The 24,900-nt window shown below is 36.8% G+C and overlaps 1 protein-coding gene across 3 annotated transcripts; it reads left to right on the forward strand.

The window, feature by feature from the left end:
- The first annotated feature begins 952 nt into the window (after positions 1 to 952).
- LOC139742022 (probable flavin-containing monoamine oxidase A) lies at positions 953 to 18,005 on the forward strand. Of its 3 annotated transcripts, none has more exons than XM_071652582.1 (12): positions 953 to 1,321; positions 1,803 to 1,953; positions 3,053 to 3,140; positions 3,621 to 3,798; positions 5,236 to 5,350; positions 9,177 to 9,334; positions 10,621 to 10,810; positions 11,733 to 11,830; positions 12,488 to 12,661; positions 13,297 to 13,383; positions 14,348 to 14,445; positions 15,796 to 18,005. In XM_071652582.1, exons 2-12 carry the CDS (start codon positions 1,818 to 1,820, stop codon positions 16,061 to 16,063), a joined length of 1,590 nt encoding a protein of 529 aa, XP_071508683.1. In that variant the 5' UTR covers positions 953 to 1,321; positions 1,803 to 1,817; the 3' UTR covers positions 16,064 to 18,005. The 3 variants fall into 3 exon arrangements, with proteins under 3 accessions (XP_071508683.1, XP_071508685.1, XP_071508684.1); XM_071652584.1 differs by having other exon boundaries at positions 1,806 to 1,953; XM_071652583.1 differs by lacking the exon at positions 953 to 1,321 and having other exon boundaries at positions 1,418 to 1,953.
- The last annotated feature ends 6,895 nt before the right edge of the window (positions 18,006 to 24,900 follow it).

The raw sequence follows: 24,900 nt of genomic DNA on the forward strand, positions 1-24,900 counted from the left end.
GATACTACAGCTTGGAGAGTGTGCACTGGTACATGTTCCTGAGAAGACCAACTAGCAAGTCATTGGATTTCGGGTATATTGGTAATGTGACTTGTCGCATAGTCCGTGCCCAATCCAAGTTCCAGTCGTCGTCATTGGATTTCGGGTATAATGGTAATGTGACTTGTCGCATAGTCCGTGCCCAATCCAAGTTCCAGTCGTCGCCTGAGGAAGTTGGTAACGGTGCGATACCAGCACTTTTCCCCGTGCCATCAACGACACCTGTGCCACCATATGGTTGTGAAAGGTGTTCCACGTTAGCGTGACTGAGTTGGTAGCAAAAGTTGGTAGCAGAGTTGGTAACAGAACTTGGTAGTAGAACTTGGTAGCAAGAGTTGGTAGCAAAAGTTGGTAACAAAATAAGTGTTACCAATTTAACATCCTCTACAAGTGACGCTTGGGAGTGACCTACTTAAGTGATGCTGAACTTGGTATGTGTGCCGCTTGTGTTGGTGAGCTGCTTCTGACACAACATAATACATGGTAGCGTACAGACTAGTAGTTTTAATAATTTAAAGGGATCGTTGTAAACTTCAACAAAACGAACCCCGCCTACTCGGCCATCCTGACACGGCTCGCGGAGACATTTGTACAAACAGTCAAATACACCCTCTTAATTCACGACGATCAAGGCGAGTTCGTCACAATATATATATATATATATATATATATATATATATATATATATATATATATATATATATATATATGTATATATATATATATATGTATATATATATATATGTATATATATATCACAAACTTAACATATATAAACACATATATAGCACAAACGTCACTCTTAACTCGACTATTATGTTGAAGCAGCGAGTCTCTGAGTCAGACGTGCTGCTGTTAATTATAGACTTTCATCGGTGAGAGAGAGCACTAGCAGACCGAAATACTGAGCCGCAGTTATCTCCACGTATGCATTACCTCAGATTCTTACATAACATACCAGTGTCTGTTGTTTGTCGTGTACAGTACATTTACTGACTATGATCTGGAACTATATAAACAGCAGCAGCCGCACAAACGTCACTTAAAAATAAACAGCGAGCCAGCCATGTAGGTAGACCTATACAATGACATGCTACTGAGCTATATCGCAACTCAGTCCACTTCATTCACATCACCCACCACCGGTCGTTGGCTGTCCGAGCAGGTACTAGGCACCTAGTACCTCCTTTGGCTGTCGTACTTCACGACGCGTTCGTAATACACCCATCTCCATATAGGGAATATCACCAGGGGCTCTTTAATTGCTTCGGATCGACAAAAAGTGAGTTGAAACGATACGTGACACTCGATTTTTAAAAACCCTCCTAATGTTTTCGTTTTAAACAGGCGATCGCATGTTTCGAGTAATCTTGTCACGTAGTAATTGTTCACATCAGCTGTAATCATTCATTATATTATCATAAGATTACGCGTGATGATAACAATGCGATGATATGTCTCGCGAGCTTGTTTGTACGCGTCTGCATGGCCCGGGTGACTATAAATTGTGTTTTGCGACTGAAGCAGAACAGACGTTCCTGCAGTAATTAGGTCTGTACCAATAGTAAACGCGATGTCATTTTCCAACCAAATCTAGAAAAGCTGCAGTTTTGAAGTACCGGCCCTAGAGATTATATAGGCCTACTTACATTTTCGCTGAACAGGCTAGTACCTACATCTGTTTTCTGCGTGCATAACACTTGGTTAAAATCTATTTTGATTATTAAAACGTGTCGATAAAAATCGATCGTATCCGCTACTAGTAGTACAGGTCAGCCATGGCTCAACCCGAGGGCTCTGTGACAGATGAATATGACGTGATTGTGATTGGAGCTGGGCTGGCGGGTCTGACGGCTGCCTACCACCTCACCAAGACTATTCCAGGGTGCAAGGTGGCTGTTCTGGAAGCTAAAGGTACACATATATTATGTACTTGTTATGACTCTTGACAGTTCTTTGATTTTCCTTTTATATCAGCTATCCATATTTTCATATTCATTCTCTTCATTTCCCCTATAAACTCTCTACTCCTTCCCATGCATTTTCATATGTTTCATAGGTATCCTTTTTTCTCTCTTTTCATTCTGTCAAAGAAACATAATCCTTTGTACCTTTTATTTTGTATGTCATTTTTCTTTTCTTGCTCTTTTCTTTCTTTCTGCCATCTTTCATGTGTACTCCTCATTTTCTAGCTTCCTCTGGGACATTTTTCTTCATAATTTCGTTTGTTTACGGTAGATTTTGTGGGATATAGTTCTGAAAAATAAAAGGCTGTTTAATTTTAGCAGTTCTGTTATCTGTGCACAATTTACAGATCATGTAACTACCCCCCAGAAAAAAAATGAAAGAAATACCTGGCTATAGCCCAAAGCCAACTAAAATCTTGCCCCCCCCCCCACACAAACTGTCTTCATTATTCATGTTTGTATGTAGTGACTTCTGAAATTAAGTGACAATTTACAAAGACGTATTAATTTTGGTTCGATTAAAATCAATGTCACACTCATCTTTCTGCATATTAGTAAAAAAAAAACGGTAGTTCAGTCATTCTATATATATGTCTTTAACATTTAATCATTTCTGGTACAATAATTTATGATGAGAAAAATAATCAGAAAGGGAAAGGATCATGTTAAAACAAGACAGTTGCCTCTATTCAGAACATTCCTTTTTAGAATCCTGTAATGAGTCACATATTTAACCTAGCTCTCTCTCTCTCTCTCTCTCTCTCTCTCTCTTTCTTTGTAAGCATTTCCTACTGTAAACCTCTTTGTAATTTTATCTATCTAATGATCTTGACATGTCATTTCTCCTTTTGCATCTGAAATGATATTATTTCAAATGATTAGAAATGTTGATACAGTTTGGCTTATATCTTGATGGAAGATTTTTTTTTTACATAATTGCCTAAGGTGTTACATTTCAAATACTTACCTGGATCTAGAGCACTTTACTTGGTTAATCTGAAATTGCATCGGAGACTCATTATATTGTACTGTTTGTCCTTGTGCAGACAGGGTCGGAGGTCGAACTCATACAGTCACCATGCAGGGAGCTAATGGGCCTGATACATGGGACCTCGGTGGACAGTGGGTCAGCAGGTGATAAGAACCCTCTCCTCTTCCCTGCACCCCCCCCCCCCCCTCATTCCTTGACCTGTGGTGTCTTACTGTACCTTAATTCTAAACTTTTAAAAAATCACTCTTATCATATATTTATGCACTCTGAGAAAAATGATGATGATGATGATGCATGATGCATGATGATGATGATGATGAATATATGAATATATAGTGATGATAATCATATGATAATGATGCATTATTGTCATCATTATTGCTCATTAACATATTTGAATTTTATTGTCATTATGACTTTCATGCTCTTCCAATTACCTCACTATAAACAGCCCATACCAACAACTGCCAAATAACTTTTGTCACTATGTGTGATTTTTCAAGCTGACTATTAGCTTGTGTTTGAGACCATGCAAGCCCTGCATGCCACATTATGTTTATAGCGAATGGCCAGCCACATACTTGCACCAGAACACAAAGGATATGCCAACTTCCCTCCCCTAGTACACAGCACCACATCCTCTGGCTCCTCAAGGAGCTTGGTATGGAGCACTACCCACAATTCACCAAGGGGCGCAAGCTGCAGCAGTACGGAGCCAACCACAGGGTCCAATCCTTCGAGGGAGAGGTTCCAGCCTTCTCCATCTTCGCCCTTCTGGACCTCATGAACTTTGAATGGAAGGTATACAAAAGTACCTATAATTTATAATGTGCTTACCAGGGGCACTCATATCCACGAATTCCGTAAAGGGATGGGAGGGGGGGGGGGGGGCTGGAGGGCAAAGCAGTTTAAATATATTTCTGGTGCCAGTACTATTGGCTGACAACGATCATTGTGCGATTTCATGCATGCATGCTTTTCTTTGAAAAAAAAGACAAAATCAAATTGGGGACATGCGCTGCCATTGCACCCCCTTTATTTTTCAATTTAAAAAAAATGGAAAACAAAATTAAAGGGGGACATGCACCCAGTGTGTCTCCCCCCCCCCCCCCCCCCCCCCCAATCCATCACTGAGCTTGCATTTCTCTGTTAACCCATTAGAGACTAGTCCAGGACCTGGCTGAGTAGGCGTGGGTAGGTTTCTATACTGGAATTACAAGTTACATCATAATCAGCTTGTCCTCAGTGGGTTATTACTGCAAAGTGATGAAGAAAATACTAAAAAAAAATGCACAAATAGCGACTTATAGTGTAGAATACTCTATGATGTGATTTGTTGTATCCAGCTGTTACCAGTACTTTGTTTTATATTTGCAGAACTGAGCCTTCTTGAAACAAGCCTTTAATTGCCTTAATATCATACTTATCCTGACACATCAATACTTTGACATAGCTACTATAATATATTAATATACATCATAATTTTTGCATTGGTTTTTCATTTTATTTTTTTTTAGTTGGGTGCTAATGGGAATTAAAAGACATGCAAAACTAATAATATGCTGATGAAACCCAGAAATGGCACAAGAAACAAAAAAAAAATTGTACCGCGAGCCTTTTTTTTTTTTTTTTTTGCTTGTCAGCTGATTTAACCCAGGAGTGAATGTAAAAAGGTCCACTTTTTCTAATTCTGAACCCTCCCATACAAATGCTAGTTATGGGTCTAATTTGATCAATGGCAAAATTGTTGGGAAGTCCAAATTCATGAAAAAGTAGACTTAATGAATCAAAAGGCATTACAGGGGAAGGCTAGTAACTGATCAGTGGGAATCAGTGGAAATGCTGGGAGATGATTGTTCCAATCCTTATGGGATTCATTCAAGAGTACAATGTTGTGTGAAAATTATTTGCTTCAGAATGGTCTCATATTCAAGTAATGTGCAGTTTAATGTTTCCAGGTAAGCGTCCCTGGTCAGTGACGGGGCATTAAACTGCACATTACTTGAATATGAGACCATTCTGAAGCAAATATTTTTCACACAACAATAGATATACAATGTACTCTTGAATGAATCCCATGAGGATTGGAACAATCATCTCCCAGCATTTCCACTGATTCCCACTGATCAGTTACTAGCCTTCGCCTTTAAGTACCATAGGCATTACATGGCTGAAATGGTTTTATGTTATATATTGCATTAAGAGGTGTACTGATGATTTAATTTCTCCACACTTTAGACAGATTCATTGGCCAAGACTGTGCCCTGCCATGCCCCTTGGAAAGCGCCTGATGCTGATCACTATGACAACATGACTTTTGAGACCTATGTTGCCCAAAATACTTGGACCAAATGTAAGTCCAACTTCCTTGTTTGCTGTAATTCTCTGAGTACTTTTATCCCTGTATGCCTATTTAGCCAGCCTGTTCATAGACACTGCCAATATGCATACAAATGCACGGGCACTTTTAAAGGACAAGTTCACCTTCATAAACATAAGGATTGAGAGAATGTAGCAATATTAGTAGAACACATCATTGAAAGTTTGAGGAAAATCAGACAATCCGTTCAAAAGTTATGAATTTTTGAAGTTTTTGTGCAGTACCCGCTGGATGAGAAGACTACTGCAGTGTATGAATAACTTAGATGTCACATGCGTACAACAATACAAGGAAAATATAAAGAGAATTTCACAAAATTCCATCTTTTGAAAAAAGTACACATTCCCCTGACTCGTTACCGATAAATGTTATGGGTAATATTATTCCCCCTGCCTTTAGAAAGAGGCAAGTCAATTGCTCTTTTATTATGCGAAAAAAGTCAAAATATGTTGAATTTTCTTTTATATTTTCTTTATACTGTTGTACGCATATGACTCACAAGCTGTAGTAGTCTCCTCATCCAGCGGTTCCAACACAAAAATTTAAAAAATTCATAACTTTTGCATCGATTGTCCAATTTTCCTCAAACTTTCACTGATGTGTTCTACTAATATTGTTGCATTTTCTCAATCCTTATGTTTATGAAGGTGAACTTGTCCTTTAATACGTTGACCCTACAGTGAGACATGATAGGCAATATCACATGCTCCTTATTAGCCTGCTCGTAGATACTCTCTTGTGTACATAATGTCTGCAAGTGCCGGTATATTTTACAGGCACTTAAATACCTGGATCCTATACTGTGATGCATATAGGCATCAGCTAATACACATTCAACAGTAGACCCAAACAACATACACAATATCAAACATATGTATTTCCCAAAGGCTGCGTGATTTTGTCTGCAGTTGGCATTTGCCATTAGAATATTCCATGAAAATATGGAACTGTTATGTTAAAACATTTTGTGATAATAATATGTTTATTTGTGATCTAGTTTGTGTAGGTGGTGTGTATATGATACTTTCTGTTAAATAACAACTTTGTCTTCTTGAAGGTACAGAAGAGAAGGGAAAATGATCGTATAATTTATTCCTGTATAAAATTACTTATTTTGTCCATGGAACAAAGAATCAAACTTCCTTGATGAGTTCTGTATAGATTTCAAAATAACTTCTTGTATTACTGAAATAATATCTGGCTTGTTTTGAGGGACCAGCAGTACAGGCAGCATCAATTACCTGGAACACAATACTGTTGTTAAACATGTTAAACATGAAAGGAAAATATTATATGCCTCTTGATGATAATTTCTCTTGGAAAAAAAATATATACATGTATATATATATATATATTAATATATATACATATATGTGTGTGTGGGGGGGTATGTGTGTGTGTTATAACAGGGGAACAAATCAGAGAAAATATTGACAAACTAAAATATTTGAATGTCATTATTTGTAATTTGTATGTTACCATCATTTGAAAATTGCCTAATTTTATGGGAATTAAAAACCCTGATAAGTCACATGAACTTGATAAAACATTCCTCATTGTCTCCACAAACAAAATGACAGAAAGATTGTTTTCTGTGATGAATGGCTTTGATAGAGTATAATTGCATTGGGTTTCTAAGAGGTGCAGCAATATACATGGCAGTTGATATATTATTTTCAACAAAATTGTAAAGTTATCCACAAACAAGCTCTTCTTCTTCTGAGAAAGTTTAAAACTTGTGACACTGCCCGGACAAACAGATTTAGTGGATTTCATGCAGGTGATATAACAGTAACGCATAACCTAAACATATTCTTGCAATTGTTCCTTGATTGCCTCACACAATATTAATTTATAGACATTTGTGACCGTGCATCACAAAACCAACAAAAAGTCGCACGCTTTGATTTCATGCGCGAGGACTCAAAAAAGGTGAAAAGGGTCAACCAAGTCAATTTTGAGTTTCCCATATTTTCTGAAAGAGCTATTTTTCTTCTAGATTATGCTTTATTAAGTTTGGGATCATAGAATAATGGGAAAGTGTGTTTTCAGCAGTTTTTCTACAATCCCTCTTTTTTGTAGAGTAGTGTGATCACGTATGTGTTAGAGGCCCCTTTTCATTTCTTGAAAATACCTTGCTCACTCTTACACTTTCAACTCTAATAACTTTTTGGAAAAAAATAATGCTAGTGATCTGAAAGTTGGCGTTCATCATGGGCAGAATGTGTTTAATGGAGCATGATCAATTTCAGCTTAATTTGATAATCCCTTCATTGTTGTTGCTCCAGTGGTTTACATCCTGTTTTTTGTTCCATTCATCTCACAGCCAGCATGGCTTGGTGAAGATTAGCGTTTGAATAGACCCTGTACTTCACAGCCTCTTCTCTCAGTTCACATTTTCCAGAGTGTGTGCTTTCTTTCCAATATTTAGATAGGTTAAGAGAGTCCATCTGAATTGAGTTATACATCATTTTAAAGCTTAGAGTCTGCTTTTTCAGAATCTGCCATGTCTGGCGACTTTTTGTTGGTTTTGTGATGTTGGGTCACATTTGAGCCAGTGGTATAAATTGTAGTAGACAATCCTTTTCACATCTGAAAAAACAAACCACACATCTTAGACACATTATTGTTTTCCCCCTCTCCCTTTATACAGTACCTCTCTTTCTGATTGAATTCAAAGTGAGGTTATGCAATATAAGGATGTAGGTTTCCAGTTAGTTGTGTAGAGGAAATAATTTTATCTTATCTACAGGAATTCACCCCTGGGAATGAGTGTGTTCTGAAGTGTTAACATAGAACACTATGATATACGTAGATATCTTAATCAGAGTCTGATGTCTGCTGTTATAAAAAGCACCTCTGCACTTTGATATGCATGTATCAGCATTATACAGGGTGGCCCAAAAAGAACGGAACACCTAAGATCTTTAATCTTAGCTATATTGTTGCTAGTATGTCTCTATTTTGCATACTATTGGAAAGGCCATTCCTTTTTCCATATAATGACACCAAGTTCTTTAATTTTGGTTAATGCGTTATGATTTTAGAACCATTTTTGTCAACTCTTGCAATTTTCAAAATTTGATCATTTTGCACTCTCAGAGACAACGAAACCAGCGAGAATTCGGCTTGCCATAGAACCAGTAGCATTCACAATGTGCGGAACATGGGGCGGACAGTGTTATTGTCGTCAGGTCGTCTCATTCACAATGGCAACGGACAATGACAACCACATTCTACACATTGTGAACGTAACTGGTTCTACGGTAAGCCAAATTCTCCCTGGTTTCGGTATCTCTGAGAGTGCAAAATGATCACATTGTGAAAATTGCAAGGGTTGACAAAAACGGTCCTAAAATCATAACGCATCCACCAAAATTAAAGAACTTGGTGTCATTGTATTGGAAAAAGAATGGCATTTCCAATAGCATGCAAATAATGACATATTTGCAAAAAATATTGCTGAAATTAAAGATCTTAGGCATTCCGTTCTTTCTGGGCCACCCTGTATATATACACATATGATGATTTATGGATTCGTTACTAGGCTTCGATCCCCTAATGAGAGACACTTTTGTGATGGACATTGGCCTCATTTATTCAAATGTACATGTTGGCAATGATCAGGATTCATTCACTGACATCAAAAAGTTTATGCAAATAAAAGTTCTTTAAAGAAATCAAGATAAAGGTAGCAAGAGATTGCAGTTTGTTATGGAATGAATTTTTTTGTGTGTGAATTGCTGTCTTTGTTTATTTCTTTTTAATATTCAAATATTTATTTTGTGCGGTGAACAAGCTGCCAGGGATCTAATAGGTAAAGTGTTCTACGCTGTTAATGGTTCAGAGGAAAGAGGTTACAGCGCCCTCAACTACCTGTTTTATCTCAACTCTGGCATCAGCAATAGAATGCTGTATTTCAATGAGGACGGAGCAGCACAAGAGAGTAGGATTAAGGTAAGTTTTCTGAATACAAGACCATGAGGTGTACGATAGTTGTTCACATTAGGTTTTTGCAAAATCGCTTTAAGTGGAACAGTTATTGGTTACTGAATATTTGCCAAAAAAGACATTTTTCAGCTGTACAACCTCACTTAGTATGTCAAAGTCCAGTAATAATGTCACTTGGCACATAGGACTGGTAAAAATAATATGTTTATATACTTGAAGTCAAAGTGGTAATAGATCATTAGCCAGAGGTCACTGTAATCAAATTTGCACAAAAATGCCATATTCAGCAATGGACTCATCAGCCAGGAAAATTCAATGATGATTAAAGTGGATGGACTGGAAAACAAAGTCATAATTATTTGTGTGAACATAGTGGTGGTATAGATAGTTAAAGATCAAAGGTCTTTTACCTTTCTTTCAGCTAGGAAGGAAGTAAGGTCAAAGGTCATGTTTAGAGGCCACACAAATGAAGTTGAAATGCCAAGTTGTCTATGATTTTTGTTAGGTCGATTAATGATAATGCTATTTTATGTAATAGATAGAAATGAATTGGAAATACATTTCCTTTACGCGAGAGGGGTAATGGTCAATACTTAGTGGTCAAGGTCAATTAACTTCATCATACTGTTTAGATAGTGAAGGACCATGTGAAAATAATGATACATGAGAAGCAGAGGAATCCAAGTCAAATTGCTTGGTAAATCAAATTTGTGTATTAGTCTCTGATGATTTCCACAAATTGCAATTAAGATCTACACTATGTTTTCAAGCAATACTGTTCTTTTTCATAATGTGTTAACACTAGCTTTCAAACCAGAATGATTGTCAATGGCACTCATCAAGTTCTCGATCACCCCAAAATGGTTAATGGTTTGAATCAAAGTGAATTGAATTTACCTTTTTAATGGACTTCAAGTTTTTGTTGTGGAAGAGGTGATATCTTTTATAGTTTCTGACTGAGATGATATTGATAGAACTGCATCTGCCCGGTGGTTGTTGGATTTGCTGCATAGTAATCAGCTGAAGATGCACTTGTGATTCATAGTCATTTTTGCATTAGATGGCTGGATTTCATTTTTCTTTCCCTGTCGTGTCCTATATCCATAAGGCACCACTCTTAAGATGTTTCAACGCTATAATTGAGCATACATGAATGACCCGACTTGTTAAAGAAAAGGAAGATATTCGCATCCACGTTCAAATCCCTGATCCCCCGATGTGTGTTATGTGTGAGGCTGGGTTTATTCACAATATTCTCTGTTGTGTGTGTTGTTTTTTTTGTAAAATCAAAGGGAGGAGCCCAAACCGTTAGCAAGAAGCTTGCAGAAAAAATTGGTTCGTCCAATCTCCACTTCACCGAACCGGTCCTCAGCATTGACCAGAGCGATGCCGAGGTTGATGGAAAGGTCAAGGTTCAAACTCTGTCTGGCAAGACGTTCTCCTGCAAATATGTCATTAGTGCCATGCCAACCAACTGTGCAGGTAAGTAACCTTCTTTGTTGTTGATGTCGGTATGTTTAGGAGGTGCATTATTTACATTTGAATATTTGCTCCTTTCCTCTACATAATAGCAATAATGTACATAAGATCAATCACTCAGAAAATGAATAAATAAATGAGATACTTTATAATTTCATTCATGCGCAGGGAGCAGTCTACTGCCAGGAAAGCAACTTTTAAGTAACAGTTATTAAGTCTTATTTCATATGCCATTCAGCACGCTTTGGCAAATAAGAGTGTCGCAGTCTACTTAAAAGCTTGAAAACCTGATGTGTATGTATTACTTTGTTATCAGTCAAAATATAGCCCTCACTGACATAATCAATTTTCAACAGAAGATGCGACACTTGGCCAAGGCATGTCCATTTATTGACCATGGTGTCGAATATATCTAGAAACTTTTTGTCATACAAAATTAACCATGATGGTTTGACAAGTTAAAGGACAAGTCCACCTTCATATACATGTGGATTGAGTGAAGGCAAGAATATTAGTAGAACACATCAGTGAAAGTTTGGGGGAAATCAGACAATCCGTTCAAAAGTTATGAATTCTTAAAGTATCTGCACAGTCACTGCTGGATGAGAAGACTACTACAGTGTGTGATGTCACATGCGTACAACAATACAAGGAAAATAAAAAGAGAATTTCACAAAACTTTACTTTTTGAATTGTGCACATTTCTTCGACTTGTTACTGACATATGTTAAGGGTAATATTATTTCCCCTGCCTTCGGAAAGAGAGAAGTCGAGTGTTCTTTCGTTATGTGAGAAAACTGGAAATATGTTGAATTTTCTTTATCTTCATGCAACTGAGAGAAATTTGTCTTTGTTTTTGTTGCATGGACACCCTCCACTCCCCCCCCCCCCCCCCCCCCCCCCCCCCCCCCCCCCCCCGGTGCAGTTTCGGTCCAGTACTCACCTGTTCCCATTAGGAGACAGACTATGGCATCTTACATGAGGATGGGCAACCTCTTCAAATTCATCATCACCTACAAGACAGTGAGTGGTAGGACTATCACAAACATGACAAAAAAAACTCTTCACATACTGCAAAGTACATGAATTGTAACCTTGTCATTACTGGTTACTCTACCACTTTGACTTTGATGGTGTTTCAGACTGAGGATCGATGTTAATCTCTCAACACATTGCAACCATGCAGCCATAGCTCTGGCTTTCTCTTTTTTCACACTGTCTGTCCGTCTGTCTGTCTGTCTGTCTGTTTGTTTCTAATTTTCTTGTGGCCCACTCACTGCACTTTGATAATAATAATTCACAATATTTATGTAGCACATCACCCCATGAAATATTTCTAAGTATTACAATTCATTCAATTGCTATTTATCTCCCTTTATTCCCATTCTCCACCTCACTTCATTGACATTGTTTGATTAAGACATAACCTATTGGTCTTTTGCAAAGTAAAAATTGTCAAAAATACACAAAACGACAGTCAATCCATAATCAAGTGTAATTCCATGTGGGTACACACTCTAATAACTATTCAAAAGATTTTTGAGCATGGAATAAAAATATTGAAGAATTATTGGAAAAAAAAAGTTGTAATGAGTAGTGTATAATCTGTACACAAAATGAGTAAATGTTGAAAAAACAAACACAGGCAAATGCAGATATTGGTGTGTGTTTTTTTTTCAGGCCTTTTGGAGAGAAAAGGGGTTTTCTGGGGAAATCATGAATTTCTGCAAGGAGAAGGTGGAAAGAGGAAGCTATGCCGGACCAGTGATGTATGTCGCTGACTGCACAACTTCCAATGAAAGCCCAGGTCTGGTTGGCTTCTACAACAATGCCGCTCACTGGGGCACGAAGAAGGTAATTGTCGCCTGGCAACTGATGCAAACCCCACCCACTGACCAACTCCTTGTTATGTCAGATCTTACTATGTAAATGATGCAGTATTGTTTTCTGTATGTTTTTCTTTGTTGTTTTTATTTTTTGAAGGAGAATGTGAATTTATAATCACATAGCATGGTAGCAAGGCTAGTTGAAGAAAAAATATGGATCAAAACAATGTTTGAAATTTGGGAGCTTTTATTTTGCTACGGATTTTCTGAAGTTTTCTACTCAGCACCCAAATTCTAAACACATTTACCTTCATGGCAAAACTGATTTGTTTAGGTAGGAGGTTTCATTCACTTCTGTTCAGTTCGATTTGATTTTGATGATAGAGTAGAGTTGCAGTATTCAAGGAGTAAAAAAAAAAGGAAATGATTGTACATCTTTTTACACTCTTAATGGAGGTAGGAAATTGGATAAAAATGTACCTGTAATTTTACCATCATGGATTCTCTATTTGTCATCTGAAATAGCAGTCTGCACAATGTGTTCTTGAATAATTGTATAGGTCACGTGGTTATACAGCATACAACATTCTTTATGTAATTTTTTGACACTTGAAATATTTTTGCCAAGACTTGAATCGCAGTGTTTTTATTTTTGTTTTTCAGTATGAGGAAAGGAAGGCAGCTGTCTTAGAACACGTAGCAGTATTCCTTGGACCGGAAGCTAAATCCCCAATTGAGTTCAGGGACAAGGTAAGAAACATTTTCCTTGTTTACTAATTGCTATTTTCCAGCATTTCGCTACAAGCAATACACATAACATATTGAGTGAAAGCAATATGGTTCACTGCATTCATGCTGCTAGTCTTGCTTCTAGACATTTTTCACACAAAGTTGGATTCAAACTTTGGGTTCTGTACTTAAAAAGAAAAAAAAAGAGTCAACTTCGTTTTCTTCATTTTATTGTTCCCATTGTCTTCTTTTAGGATCCAAGGATTCAAAACAGTATTATTCTGTGATAAATTTTGGATGGAATTTATGATTATTGCAAGACAAATAAAGAGGTAGTTCTTCAATAATTAGCTTGCATAGTGTAGTCCTTGGGCATACAACTGCTGTATTTTAGTAGTCTTGAAACATTAAAAAGAAAGAAAGTATTATTGAAAACATGCTTTTCTACATGCCCTAACCCCCATTACAAATGTGTGGTTTTTTTTTCTATGTCGGCTTTTGTATGTGTCGTAACTTCAATATTTCAGACAACCATATGAATTTTCCCTGAATATAACATACTTTACAAGAATTATGCAGGACCAAAGGGCATAGTTATACCTATTTCTTTCAACTAAAAGCTTGAATGCTTGAAGTCAGTAATCGGGTTATTACTCAATTAGGCCTTCACAAAGATATATAACAGTGATGGCACAAATGTTAGAGAAAATGAAATAATCTATTAACATGCAAAAAACCTCCCAAAGAGAAAATTGATTGATTGATTAACTGATAAAATGCTGATGATATAGATAATGGTAATAAAATGAATGGTAAACTTTCTGTAGAGTGTCCTGCAGAAGGCCTACCATAGTACATCGGACCAAAGTGTGCAGTGTGTATGACATACCATCTCTGCGTCATCTTTACATGTATTCTCTTCTCTCCCCTTTACCTCCCCCCCCCCCCCCCCCCCACACCCATTGGGTGTGGCTCACCCCTCCAGGACTGGATCACAGAGCCATACAATGGGGGGTGTCCTGTCAACCTGTGTATGACCGGAGCAGCGGAGTTCTGGGATGCGATCAGGGAACCTTTTGGAAGGTAAGCTTCTAGAGGGATGCATGACCTCCCTTCATATGAACAGAGGTGGCAAGGTCATACTGTAAAAGTGGTTTCTTTCGCGTACGGAAACTTTCGCGGTTTCCATCGGTGCCGACTTTTTCGCGTGTGTTTAAATTCGCGGTCGGTAACAATAGCATTGTAACAAGCTACGAGTTCAAAATATTTTCGCGTGATGTTAAATTCGCGGTTCAACCTCAAAGCGCGAAAAGCACGAAAATAAAACCATCGCGAAAGAAACCACTTATACATTTCTAGTAATCATCCTCATTTAGCTCCCTAAGCCTCTCATTCCTCATTATCTTAATCTTCTCAGAAATCTTGATCTTCACATCTACCCATAATAACCTCCAGAAAAGGCAAGAGCTCCTCCGTGGAAATCTCACTATAAGAGCACATAGTAATATATCAGTTAAATAAAAGCTGTCTTAATTAGATGTGGACATATGGCTCCAAGCAGCCCAATAGTGACACTACACTAATATTCAATATATATCAATATTCTATTTATTTCCATCATCAAAAAAAAAAGGGGGGAACATGGTCCAAAGTGGTACAATTTTTCAATTTGTCTTTCATTCGTTTGATAAAGGCATTTTTTTTTTTACAAATACAATACAAAGTATATGCACGAATGATGTCATAAAAAGAAACAATGCACTTTGCCATGGCAACAAAACTAGTAAATAATCATAACGATGGAAAACAGTGTTCCACTAAAAAAGCCAAGCTTGTAAGACGTGGAACACTGGAACAAAACAACAGCACCAATTTGTTATACCAATAAAACATATTCATTTTAAATTCGTCTATTTACTATTGTACATTTACTCATAGATATATGATGCTGATATTATAAACAATACTTATTATGCTTTTAGAATGCAAACATATGAACTATATAACATATCACAATTATGGCACAGACACTATAGGGCCAGGTATGCCAGGAAAATTGACCAGAAAGGAAGATATGGAAGCAGCATTGTCAGAAATATGATTACGTGAAAAAAAAAAGACTTGCAGAAGAATACAAAAATATTTCTAAAGTGATTTTCGTATATTAAGCATATTGTTGAATAAGATGATCACAGCTAGGGATTAGAAAATCTAATGTGCAAAGTTTTGAAAGTCAATGACATTATCTATTTTGAAAAGTTTTTAAAAAGTATGCATAGAATTCAAATCTGTAGCTGATTTCACAAGAGGGAGAAAAATGAGACTGGGCGAGAGAGATTTCAAACTCTTAATGATTATGTGAACATGGTGATTATCATTGAACACAGTTGGACAGGTCTGACTATTCTAGAACTTGACCTTCTACCTGTGTAGAATCCACTGGGCTGGTACCGAGACGGCCACTTACTGGAACGGCTACCTGAGCGGGGCTGTTCAATCAGGACTGCGGGCAGCGGATGAAGTGGCATCGAGACTCGACCCAAAACAGTGTCCAGGGGTCAGCGACGTTCTCAGGTCTTTGGACGACCTGTCCTCCAAGGACCGCAAACAGGGGAAGGGCAACTCCAGCTGGTGGATGCTGGGAATGATTGCAGTCGGGATGGTCATTCTTGCTTTGTTCATCGCTCAAGTTTGGAAATAGTTCTTTACAAATTAATTAAAAGATGGTCTAGTCAGTGTAGTTGCAATTTTCTTGTGGAGGGGAGAGGGGCTGGTACAACACTTTGTAGTTTTCTTTGGAGGCAATGATGACTTGTTTTCACAGGTTTTCTGTAATCAATGGAGTAAGGAACTCTGAGGGGTATGCTCTAGAGGTTAGTGGGAGAATACTCTCTTTCTTTTCACTGATGAGGATATGCAGTGCTGTTACAGAGGTGCACTCCCTCTCCCCACCCCTCCCCTTTTTCCGTAGATTTAGGATGCAGTTTGAATTCAGCAGTAGCACAGTACTCTAGGAACCATTAATACAGCTTCAGCACTTTGTGAACAGCTGACATAATGAAAAGGAAAGATAAGTGAAAAGATTTGAGCAAAATGCACTCCAAAAATTTATCAAGAAGCAACTGCAGGGCTAATATGTATCACATTGACTGTGCTCATCAAATACAACATTACCACCAAGTGCTGATATGATTTTTCTTCTCTTTCTGCAGCAGTTTGAATCGACTTTGAACAAGTCAACCATCACTTCGGACGATATAACAATTAGGCAAATATACGCATGGTTGATTCAGTTAAAATTAGCAAAAGGAATTATGATACTCCCTGGAATTGGATTTTTTTTACTTAACCAGTTCTCTTCCATCTTTTGTCCCATTGAAAGAGGAACTCTGTCTTTTTTTTCCACAATGGCGTTAACATTTGCAAGTTGAAGTTCAAGTAATGGTTTATTTCATTTAAAAAGAATAATATGAGCAGCCCAAGAACTGAAATTATTATGTTTTCAATGTAAAAATACCTAAAGATGTGATCATCGTATATGCAATAGTGAATGAGATTACAGTGAGAGTATCAAAAGTAGTAAAAACAAAATAAAAATACTATGTTGTATTGGGAATATCGAAAATGAACTGAAATTAAAGTGAAATGAAGACTATGACAATTATAATGCAAATCAGTGTAATCTAAAAAAAAAATACTGAGAATTAAGTACAGCAATGAAATATGGTATTGCACATTTTATGGATTTGCAAGTTTTGCATTCGAGTGCTGCAGCTGGGTGATAATGCTTGAGATAATCAACCCATGTGATGAACTCTCTGTTTTGGCACCTTTAGAGACTGATTGTTGTCAGGTATTTCACATAAAACAAAAAGTGTGTGACCTGCCTTGTTGGTGAGGTAATGATAAACAAAGTGGTTGGCGAGTTTCCAAGAATTGAGGGTATCAATGTTGTTATTGTTGCATCGCAGACATAGATTTGCGTTGAATGTGAAGGTCAACTACATGTACATGTATTTAGAAAATAAGGGATCAAAATATTGTGCCTTCCTATGTAGATTTATATTTGCTTTTCCAATTGAACACCGCAGTAGTTTGTTTCAAGTGAGGTATGTAAAATTGGATTTGCTAATTTTCATGCCAATCAATTTTGCTGCATTAATACCAAATAGAAAACATTTGTTTTATATCAGTTTCATCTCTTTTCGTGATCTCAAAGACCAAAGAATTGTTTGAATTGTAGATAACATGACTGTACGCTATTTGTAGACTCAGCGTAGTTGTGAATGTATAGCACAGATATAATAATCAGTCGTGGATTTTTTGATTTGTTGTCACTATGAAGGATCTTCAGGATAACACCACAAAAATTTTAATTCTTTGATGATTTTCCTGTAGTTGAATTTGTCGCTTACTCTGTTTTGAGTATGAAAACATTAAATTTCATAGTAGGTTTCCTCCACTATATAAATGTAGACAGATCGTCATTTTTCTCGATGTCATGGAAGTAACTGTAATTCATGTGTTTTAAGAATTTCACATCAGTTATGACATCTGCTGGCTTTTGGGTCTTGAGTTCTTTGTAATTAAAAAAAAAATCCATCAACATTACACACAACTTGCTCAGTTTCTGTAGGCAATAGGTAAAGCTTAAAAAAAAATGGATTTGTCATCATATCACCATCAAGAATGTTATACTCTGATTGTCTCTGCTTGTTGGGAATACCCCCCCCCCCCCAAAAAAAAAAAAAAAAAACCAAACAAACAAACAAACAAACAAAACACCAACAACAAACAAACAAACAAACAAACAAACAAACAAACAAACAACAACAACAACAAAACAAAACAAAACCCTGTTGGTCTGGCATTTAAGATTGAGTGTTCTTGTGAGAGATTTTCTATGCTTCATTTTTAATCATAATATAGGTTGTCAACCTCTATGGATTTCCATAAGTGTACAAGATGATAGTTCATCAGCCTTGTTCATGGAAAAAAAAAAACAGACAACATAGGTGCAGACAACTGCATTATTGATAATGATATGGATGCTAATGATGACATTTTATGTTTACAAAATCATTCCATCATCAAACAGATGTTGTTCTTTATGACAGGTCTATGAATTGTTTTGTTTGTTTATCTGCATATGACTCTTTTGTTGTTATCATTGCTCTGCAAGTGTTACTTTCAGTTAGCATGCCTATCAAAGACCGATTGTTTAATAGCGGAAGGACAAACTGCAAAACGTATGATGGAAACATTCACCCATGCACTCAAAATGTTTGAAATTATTGAACATGCATTGAGAAAAACCAAAGATATTCATTTGAAAATCTGTATTTTACTGATATGATTTTAATTTTCATGTTTGAAGTTTTTTCTTTGATATGTTGTTGGCATAATTTCATGGTGCCTCAAGCTATCCATTACATTTTGAATGTTGACTCCTTTAAAGTTGCCCTCAAGACTCATTGTTCGTAACCGCTTTCCAGTAGAATTGTATGTTATGTATTTTTTTCATCATTATTGTTTCATTCATTTTCATGTACATGTGTGTGTAATGAATTTTGTACTTCTTAACTCACTTTTCCTACTGCGCCTTGAGCACATTAGTCATGTGGAATTGGTGCATTATAAGTACCCTGTATTATTTTTTCTTTTATCATTGTTATGAAATAAAAATCCTAGCGATGATTTTTTTTTAAAGATCAAAACAAAAGCAGTACAAAATAGTTTGTGAACATGTGCATAAAGTGTGATGTGTAATGTGTAAATTAATTGTATGTCAACTTTATTTTAATATCTATTTGGGAAAGTATATAAAATGGAAAAAATATGATGACATATCTCAATATTTTGCTATGAATTACATTATGGATGCAAATACCAAGGTAATCAATACATGCTATGTTTTACTTACTCTGACACTGTTTATTTAAAAAAAATGCATAGCTTCCTCATTTCGTATTTTGCATTGTATCTTGATATACTTGTTCGGTTTGTAGTGTTGACTAACCAAACATTAATGTACTTGTTCATTCTTGATTTGTAGACTTAAGTTAAGCTACCCCAAATCAAATGTCATAACAAATTTTATGAAGATAGTGCAATGCATCATTAAGAAAAGTGATTTTTTTTTGTAATACCAAGATGATGTTTGTTCTCATTTTCATGTCTCACTTTCTGACAAATTTACATAATTATGGAAAATATAAAGTACAGTAGTACAATCATGAAATAATAATTAAGAAGCAGATAACAGGTGCAGAAAATAATAACACCACAAATCATTTGATAAAACAGAATTACCATTGTACTTTTATGGTGTACATATCATGCAAGCTTCACTTTAAGACTCTGAGCTGTAAAAAGCTGTGGTGATTCATTATGACAAGAAGAATGCTTGATTTACAGATTGAGTTATTCATTCACACTGTAGGATGACCAAAGAACAAAGAACAACTACAACTCTGCCAAACTCAAGGATTCAAAAGTGATTCTCCTGCTTCTAGTGTGAACTATATCACCAACTACATCGCCAAAGAAGAAACAATAACTTTAAAGCACCTTTTAGCTGCTGCACTGTGATGATGAATGGATGATGATGATGATAATGAAGACATGGATTTTGATGATTTAAAGAGGAAATCCAGTCCAAAAATAAGTTAGTCTGATAAAAAAGAGTAAAATCTTACCGAGTTCAACAGTAAAATTAGACTGTATTGGATGAAAAATAAGGCAGTTATGAAATTTTGCTAATTTCTGCAAAACAGTTCTTGTACAGTGGATCTGAATATGCAAATGTGTGAGCTGACCATGTCATAACCTCAAAATTTTCCATTGATCGTGTTCAAAAAATGATGAAAATTCAATGTGTCTGTCATTGAAGTCTGAAACATGATGTTTATATTCCTTGTTGAATAACTTCGGAATAGTAATCAGTTAGGGATATCAGGATTTGAGCCTCGGGCATAATTGCGTTTGAATGAAAAATGGGAAATTTCAAAATTTTATGTAGAAACCCTATGGCAAGTTGTGAGGGGATGACATGCTCACTTTGCCATTTGCATATTCATGTTGACCATTCAAGAACTGTTTCCTGAAAAATTAGCAAAAATTCAAAATGTCATAACTTCCTTATTTTTCACCAGATTTTGATCAAAATCTTTCCATTGATATATTTGTAATATTGTAATATTTTACTCTTTCTCATCAGACTAACTTATGTTTGGACTGGATTTCCCCTTTAAGGACTGTGTGATGGTTTTTGATGATTAATGATTAAGACCCTACTGCAGGGTGAATGTTATGAGTGGACAGCAGAAAGAGATTATTTTCAGACCAACAGAGAATACAATAGAATATCAAGTAACGAAGCAGTATAGAGATTGATAGTTAATCAATTTATTAATTATAGCTTCTGGATATTTGATATTAATTTTGCCCTCTTCTGGTGAATTTCCGTCCATCTTATGATAATTGTTGAGAGTGTTGATATGAATGGTACAATAGTAATATTATGATAATTATTTTGTGCAAAGGGCAGAAGGTAATGACCATTTCCAAGAACATCGATGCTACTGATCTGGATCTGGATCAGTACGCTGCCGGACCGGGTAGTAGTGCGGCGGCGTCGTCGTCGTCGTCGTCGTCGTCGTCGTCATTGTTGTTGGTGGTGGTGTTGTTGTTGAGGGGGGTTTTTTGGCGCTTTTCAGTCAAACTTCACTATTTACGCCACTCTGTACGGTTTTTTGTTGTGCTTGTACAGTGGCCTGATCGGCACCGCCTGGTCTTTCGTTGTTAATTAGTTTTTGCACTGACTGGGCTGAGTGTTGGCTTGTCGAGTCTGGTACCATGGTTCGTGTGTGTCACGTCGTCACTGTGCTGGTTGATGTCGTTTGATGGCGCTCTTTAGTCGGTGTCCTCGCGCAGCAGCTCCCGGCGAATATTTTTCTACATAAATAACTTTAGTTTTTGTGGTTGGTTAAAACAATTTGGTGTCAACCTATAACAAATTTTGCTTTTGAAGAATACACACCGGGCACTACTCTAATCTACATTACACTGTTATCTTACTTATAACTCTCATTTAATTTACATGAAATTCAAAATAAGAAAACCTGCAAACAACAAAAGATATATAAATGAAGAGTTTGTTCGCCTTTTATCATTAATAGTCAATAAACAACTAATACTAAGCTATCAATACAAACTATGATATCCAATATTTACCAGTGCATCTAACAAAACAAATAATATACTTTTGTTGAGGATGATTCAATATATTACTTATACTATATAAGATTAGTTACTCCAAGATGATTTTGTAACTGATTTCTGTATTCTTTATAACCCGGACATAATAATAAGAGGAAATGCTGCACCGTTTCTGATATACCACACTGAGAACATTTTACAATCAATATGTTTGCCTATTAAGCAACGTTTCATTCAGTAAACAACTTCCTACTCTTAATCTGTGAAGTATTCTCATCACAGATTGCTTTTACATGTATGCTTTATATTTGGTTGTATACTGTGAAATAAAAATCGACTTCTTTCAGAGTTTTCCCATTGTAGTTGCCACTGTTTCATATAATGGTTAAATATAGATTTAGATTTAACACCCGTGGTGTTAAATCTAACACCGATGTTTTTACAGTGTAATATTACAGCTAATTGTTCAGCTCGGAATATTGAAATTGATGAAATTTTATGAGCGATTTTCACTTCATGCTTTGGTACGTATCCTGCTGCGCTGGTGTTCAGATATTGGTCTTTTGATCCATCTGTATAGATGTGGGTGTATTTGTTCCATTTTTCGTGAATAATGTTAAGCGCTAGATTCGTTATGGCTGCGATTGGGGTGTGTTTCTTTTCTATTTCGTCGTGGAGTTCGGTGGGTACTAATGGGGGAGGCATGAGCCAAGGTGGTACATTTGCATGGGTTGACATGCGGCTTTCAGTTTCCCGAGTGAGATGAAGGACTCTTTTGTTAAAAGGAGATTCGTCTTTATAATCTAAAAGTTCGTATTGCCAGCAAGGTGATATGGGTTCCTTGATTGGGTAATTTACTCGTGGGTAACTTTGCTAGATAATTTGAACTCAACATTTTCCTTCTTAAATCCAATGGCATCTCACCACACTCTGTTTGGAGTGCTGGAAGAGAGGTGAAAAACGTTGTTCCACTACAAACTTTTAATGCTATATATTGTACAGTGTCTAATGTCTTGGTTGCAGTGGGTTTCGCCGAGTCATATACTTCACAACCGTAATCTAAAACGGGCCTTATAAGGGCGCGATAAAGTAGAAGCATAGAAGCGGTATCGGAGCCCAGTCTGTGCAAATTAGACACTTGAGAACATTTACTCTTTTCATACATCTTATTTTGATATTGTCTATGTGTGGCTTCCATGAGAGGCGCGAGTCAAAAATCATTCCCCAAAACGTGAAATCTGATACTACTTCAATATCCGAATTTTCGATTTTTATTGAGGGGCGCTGAACCGTCGATGCGAGAAAACCATACATTTTTTTTGTGTTGTTTGAAGGTTTGCATGGTGAAGTAAATGAGGAAGAAAGATTTGCGGTGACACCATGTGTATGTAGTCCTTAATCGGATCGCTGTTTGGCAGAAGAGCCTAGAAAGAGGAGAAACGAAGAGGGAAGCGACATATGGGGGTTGTGAGGAGGGCAGAAAGTGAAGAGTGGGAGACAGTAATGGGCTAGAGGTTGAAGTTGCACTAGTGGAGACGGTAGAGAAAGGAACACAGAGAGTGGTAAGGAAGAATAGTGTGAGAATCAAGTAGGATGTTCGGACATCGTTAGAAGGGGAAAGATGAAATAGAAGGGAAGAGGAAGAGGAAGGAGTTGAATGTTGGAGAATCATGGAGATAGGAGAGAGCAGTAAAGATTCATGAAACCAAGAGAAGAAAAACGAAGTCGGCGAACAGTGTGGCTATGGAATGCGGAATCAATGGAGAAAGGACGAATAATCCCTCGAAGGAAGGGTAAGTAGAGGAGAGATGAGAATATGTTGATAGAAGGGAGATAGAGAGAGAGAGAGAGAGAGAGGCGGGGGGGGGGGGACAAAGAAAAGAAGTAGAAAAGAACAAATTGAAATTCAATACGTAAATCAGAGGGAGCTAGTATGGATCCTAGAATGAAATGCTGCTGAGAGGGAGAAAAAAAAAATTGGAAAGGAAAATTGATGACAGTTAAGTCCTGAAAAGGTTCCTGTGGGAGAAAAGCAAAAAATAAGAAATCAAAATGAGGTTAAAGTGTAGACCTGAGGAGAGAAGACAAGAGAAATAACCTGTGGAGAAATGTGTAAATTAAGTAGTGGTCCTGAAAAGGACCGTTGGGTTGTATGGAAGGAAGAAATAAAACAAAAAGAAGAAATAAGAGAAGAGAACAGAAAAGAAAAGAAAATATAAGTAGTGTAGAAACAGACAAAAGTGTAAGAGAGAGAGAGAGAGAGGAAAGAGAAATGAAACACTGAGTAAAGGTGCTAGTGAAAGTAGCGCAAGAAATCTAGTTATAAGAATAACTAGGAGAACCGAGGAACTTGACGTTTCGGGCAGGTTGACTGTCCTTCGTCAGAAGTGAAGCGTGATCTGAGTTTTCTGAGAAGAGGCGGGCTATATATGGATTTGGTGATTTTTGAAGTTGTTTGGTGACAAAATTTTAGCCTGGTAACCAAATCAAAATTTGGTGATTTTTGATAACTTTTTGGTGATTTTTAGACCCATAAAAAATGATCACACTAATTGAAAACGAAAATGCATTTTGCCCAAAGTTTTCCCCTTATTTCCTGCAGAAACATAACATGTGCCCCCCCCCTTTTTTTTTTTTTTTTTTTGGTCACAGCGACACACACAAACACTCATAGTCATATATCCATACACATCGTACACATTTTGCACTTAGTGTGTGTGACTACGGTGCGCCGAAAATTGCACCGAGACTCGCGCAGTGTTTGATAAAGGTTTATTGATATAATTTTGTCTTGAAATTGAAGCTTTACCTACGCTTTTCCAAATTTGGTGATATTTGATGGCGTTTGGTGATTTTTTTACAAGCCTTTTGGTGATTTTGCTCTGTTGGGACCTGGCAACGCTGTCTCAGATCACGCTTCACTTCTGACGAAGGACAGTCAACCTGCCCGAAACGTCAAGTTCCTCGGTTCTCCTAGTTATTCTTATAACTAGATTTCTTGCGCTACTTTCACTAGCACCTTTACTCAGTGTTTCATTTCTCTTTCCTCTCTCTCTCTCTCTCTTACACTTTTGTCTGTTTCTACACTACTTATATTTTCTTTTCTTTTCTGTTCTCTTCTCTTATTTCTTCTTTTTGTTTTATTTCTTCCTTCCATACAACCCAACGGTCCTTTTCAGGACCACTACTTAATTTACACATTTCTCCACAGGTTATTTCTCTTGTCTTCTCTCCTCAGGTCTACACTTTAACCTCATTTTGATTTCTTATTTTTTTGCTTTTCTCCCACAGGAACCTTTTCAGGACTTAACTGTCATC

This window comes from Diadema antillarum, unplaced genomic scaffold (assembly GCF_040938485.1).
Source record: "Diadema antillarum isolate AM-2024a unplaced genomic scaffold, OU_Dant_1.0 seq00000973_RagTag, whole genome shotgun sequence".
Taxonomy (NCBI): Eukaryota; Metazoa; Echinodermata; class Echinoidea; order Diadematoida; family Diadematidae; genus Diadema; species Diadema antillarum.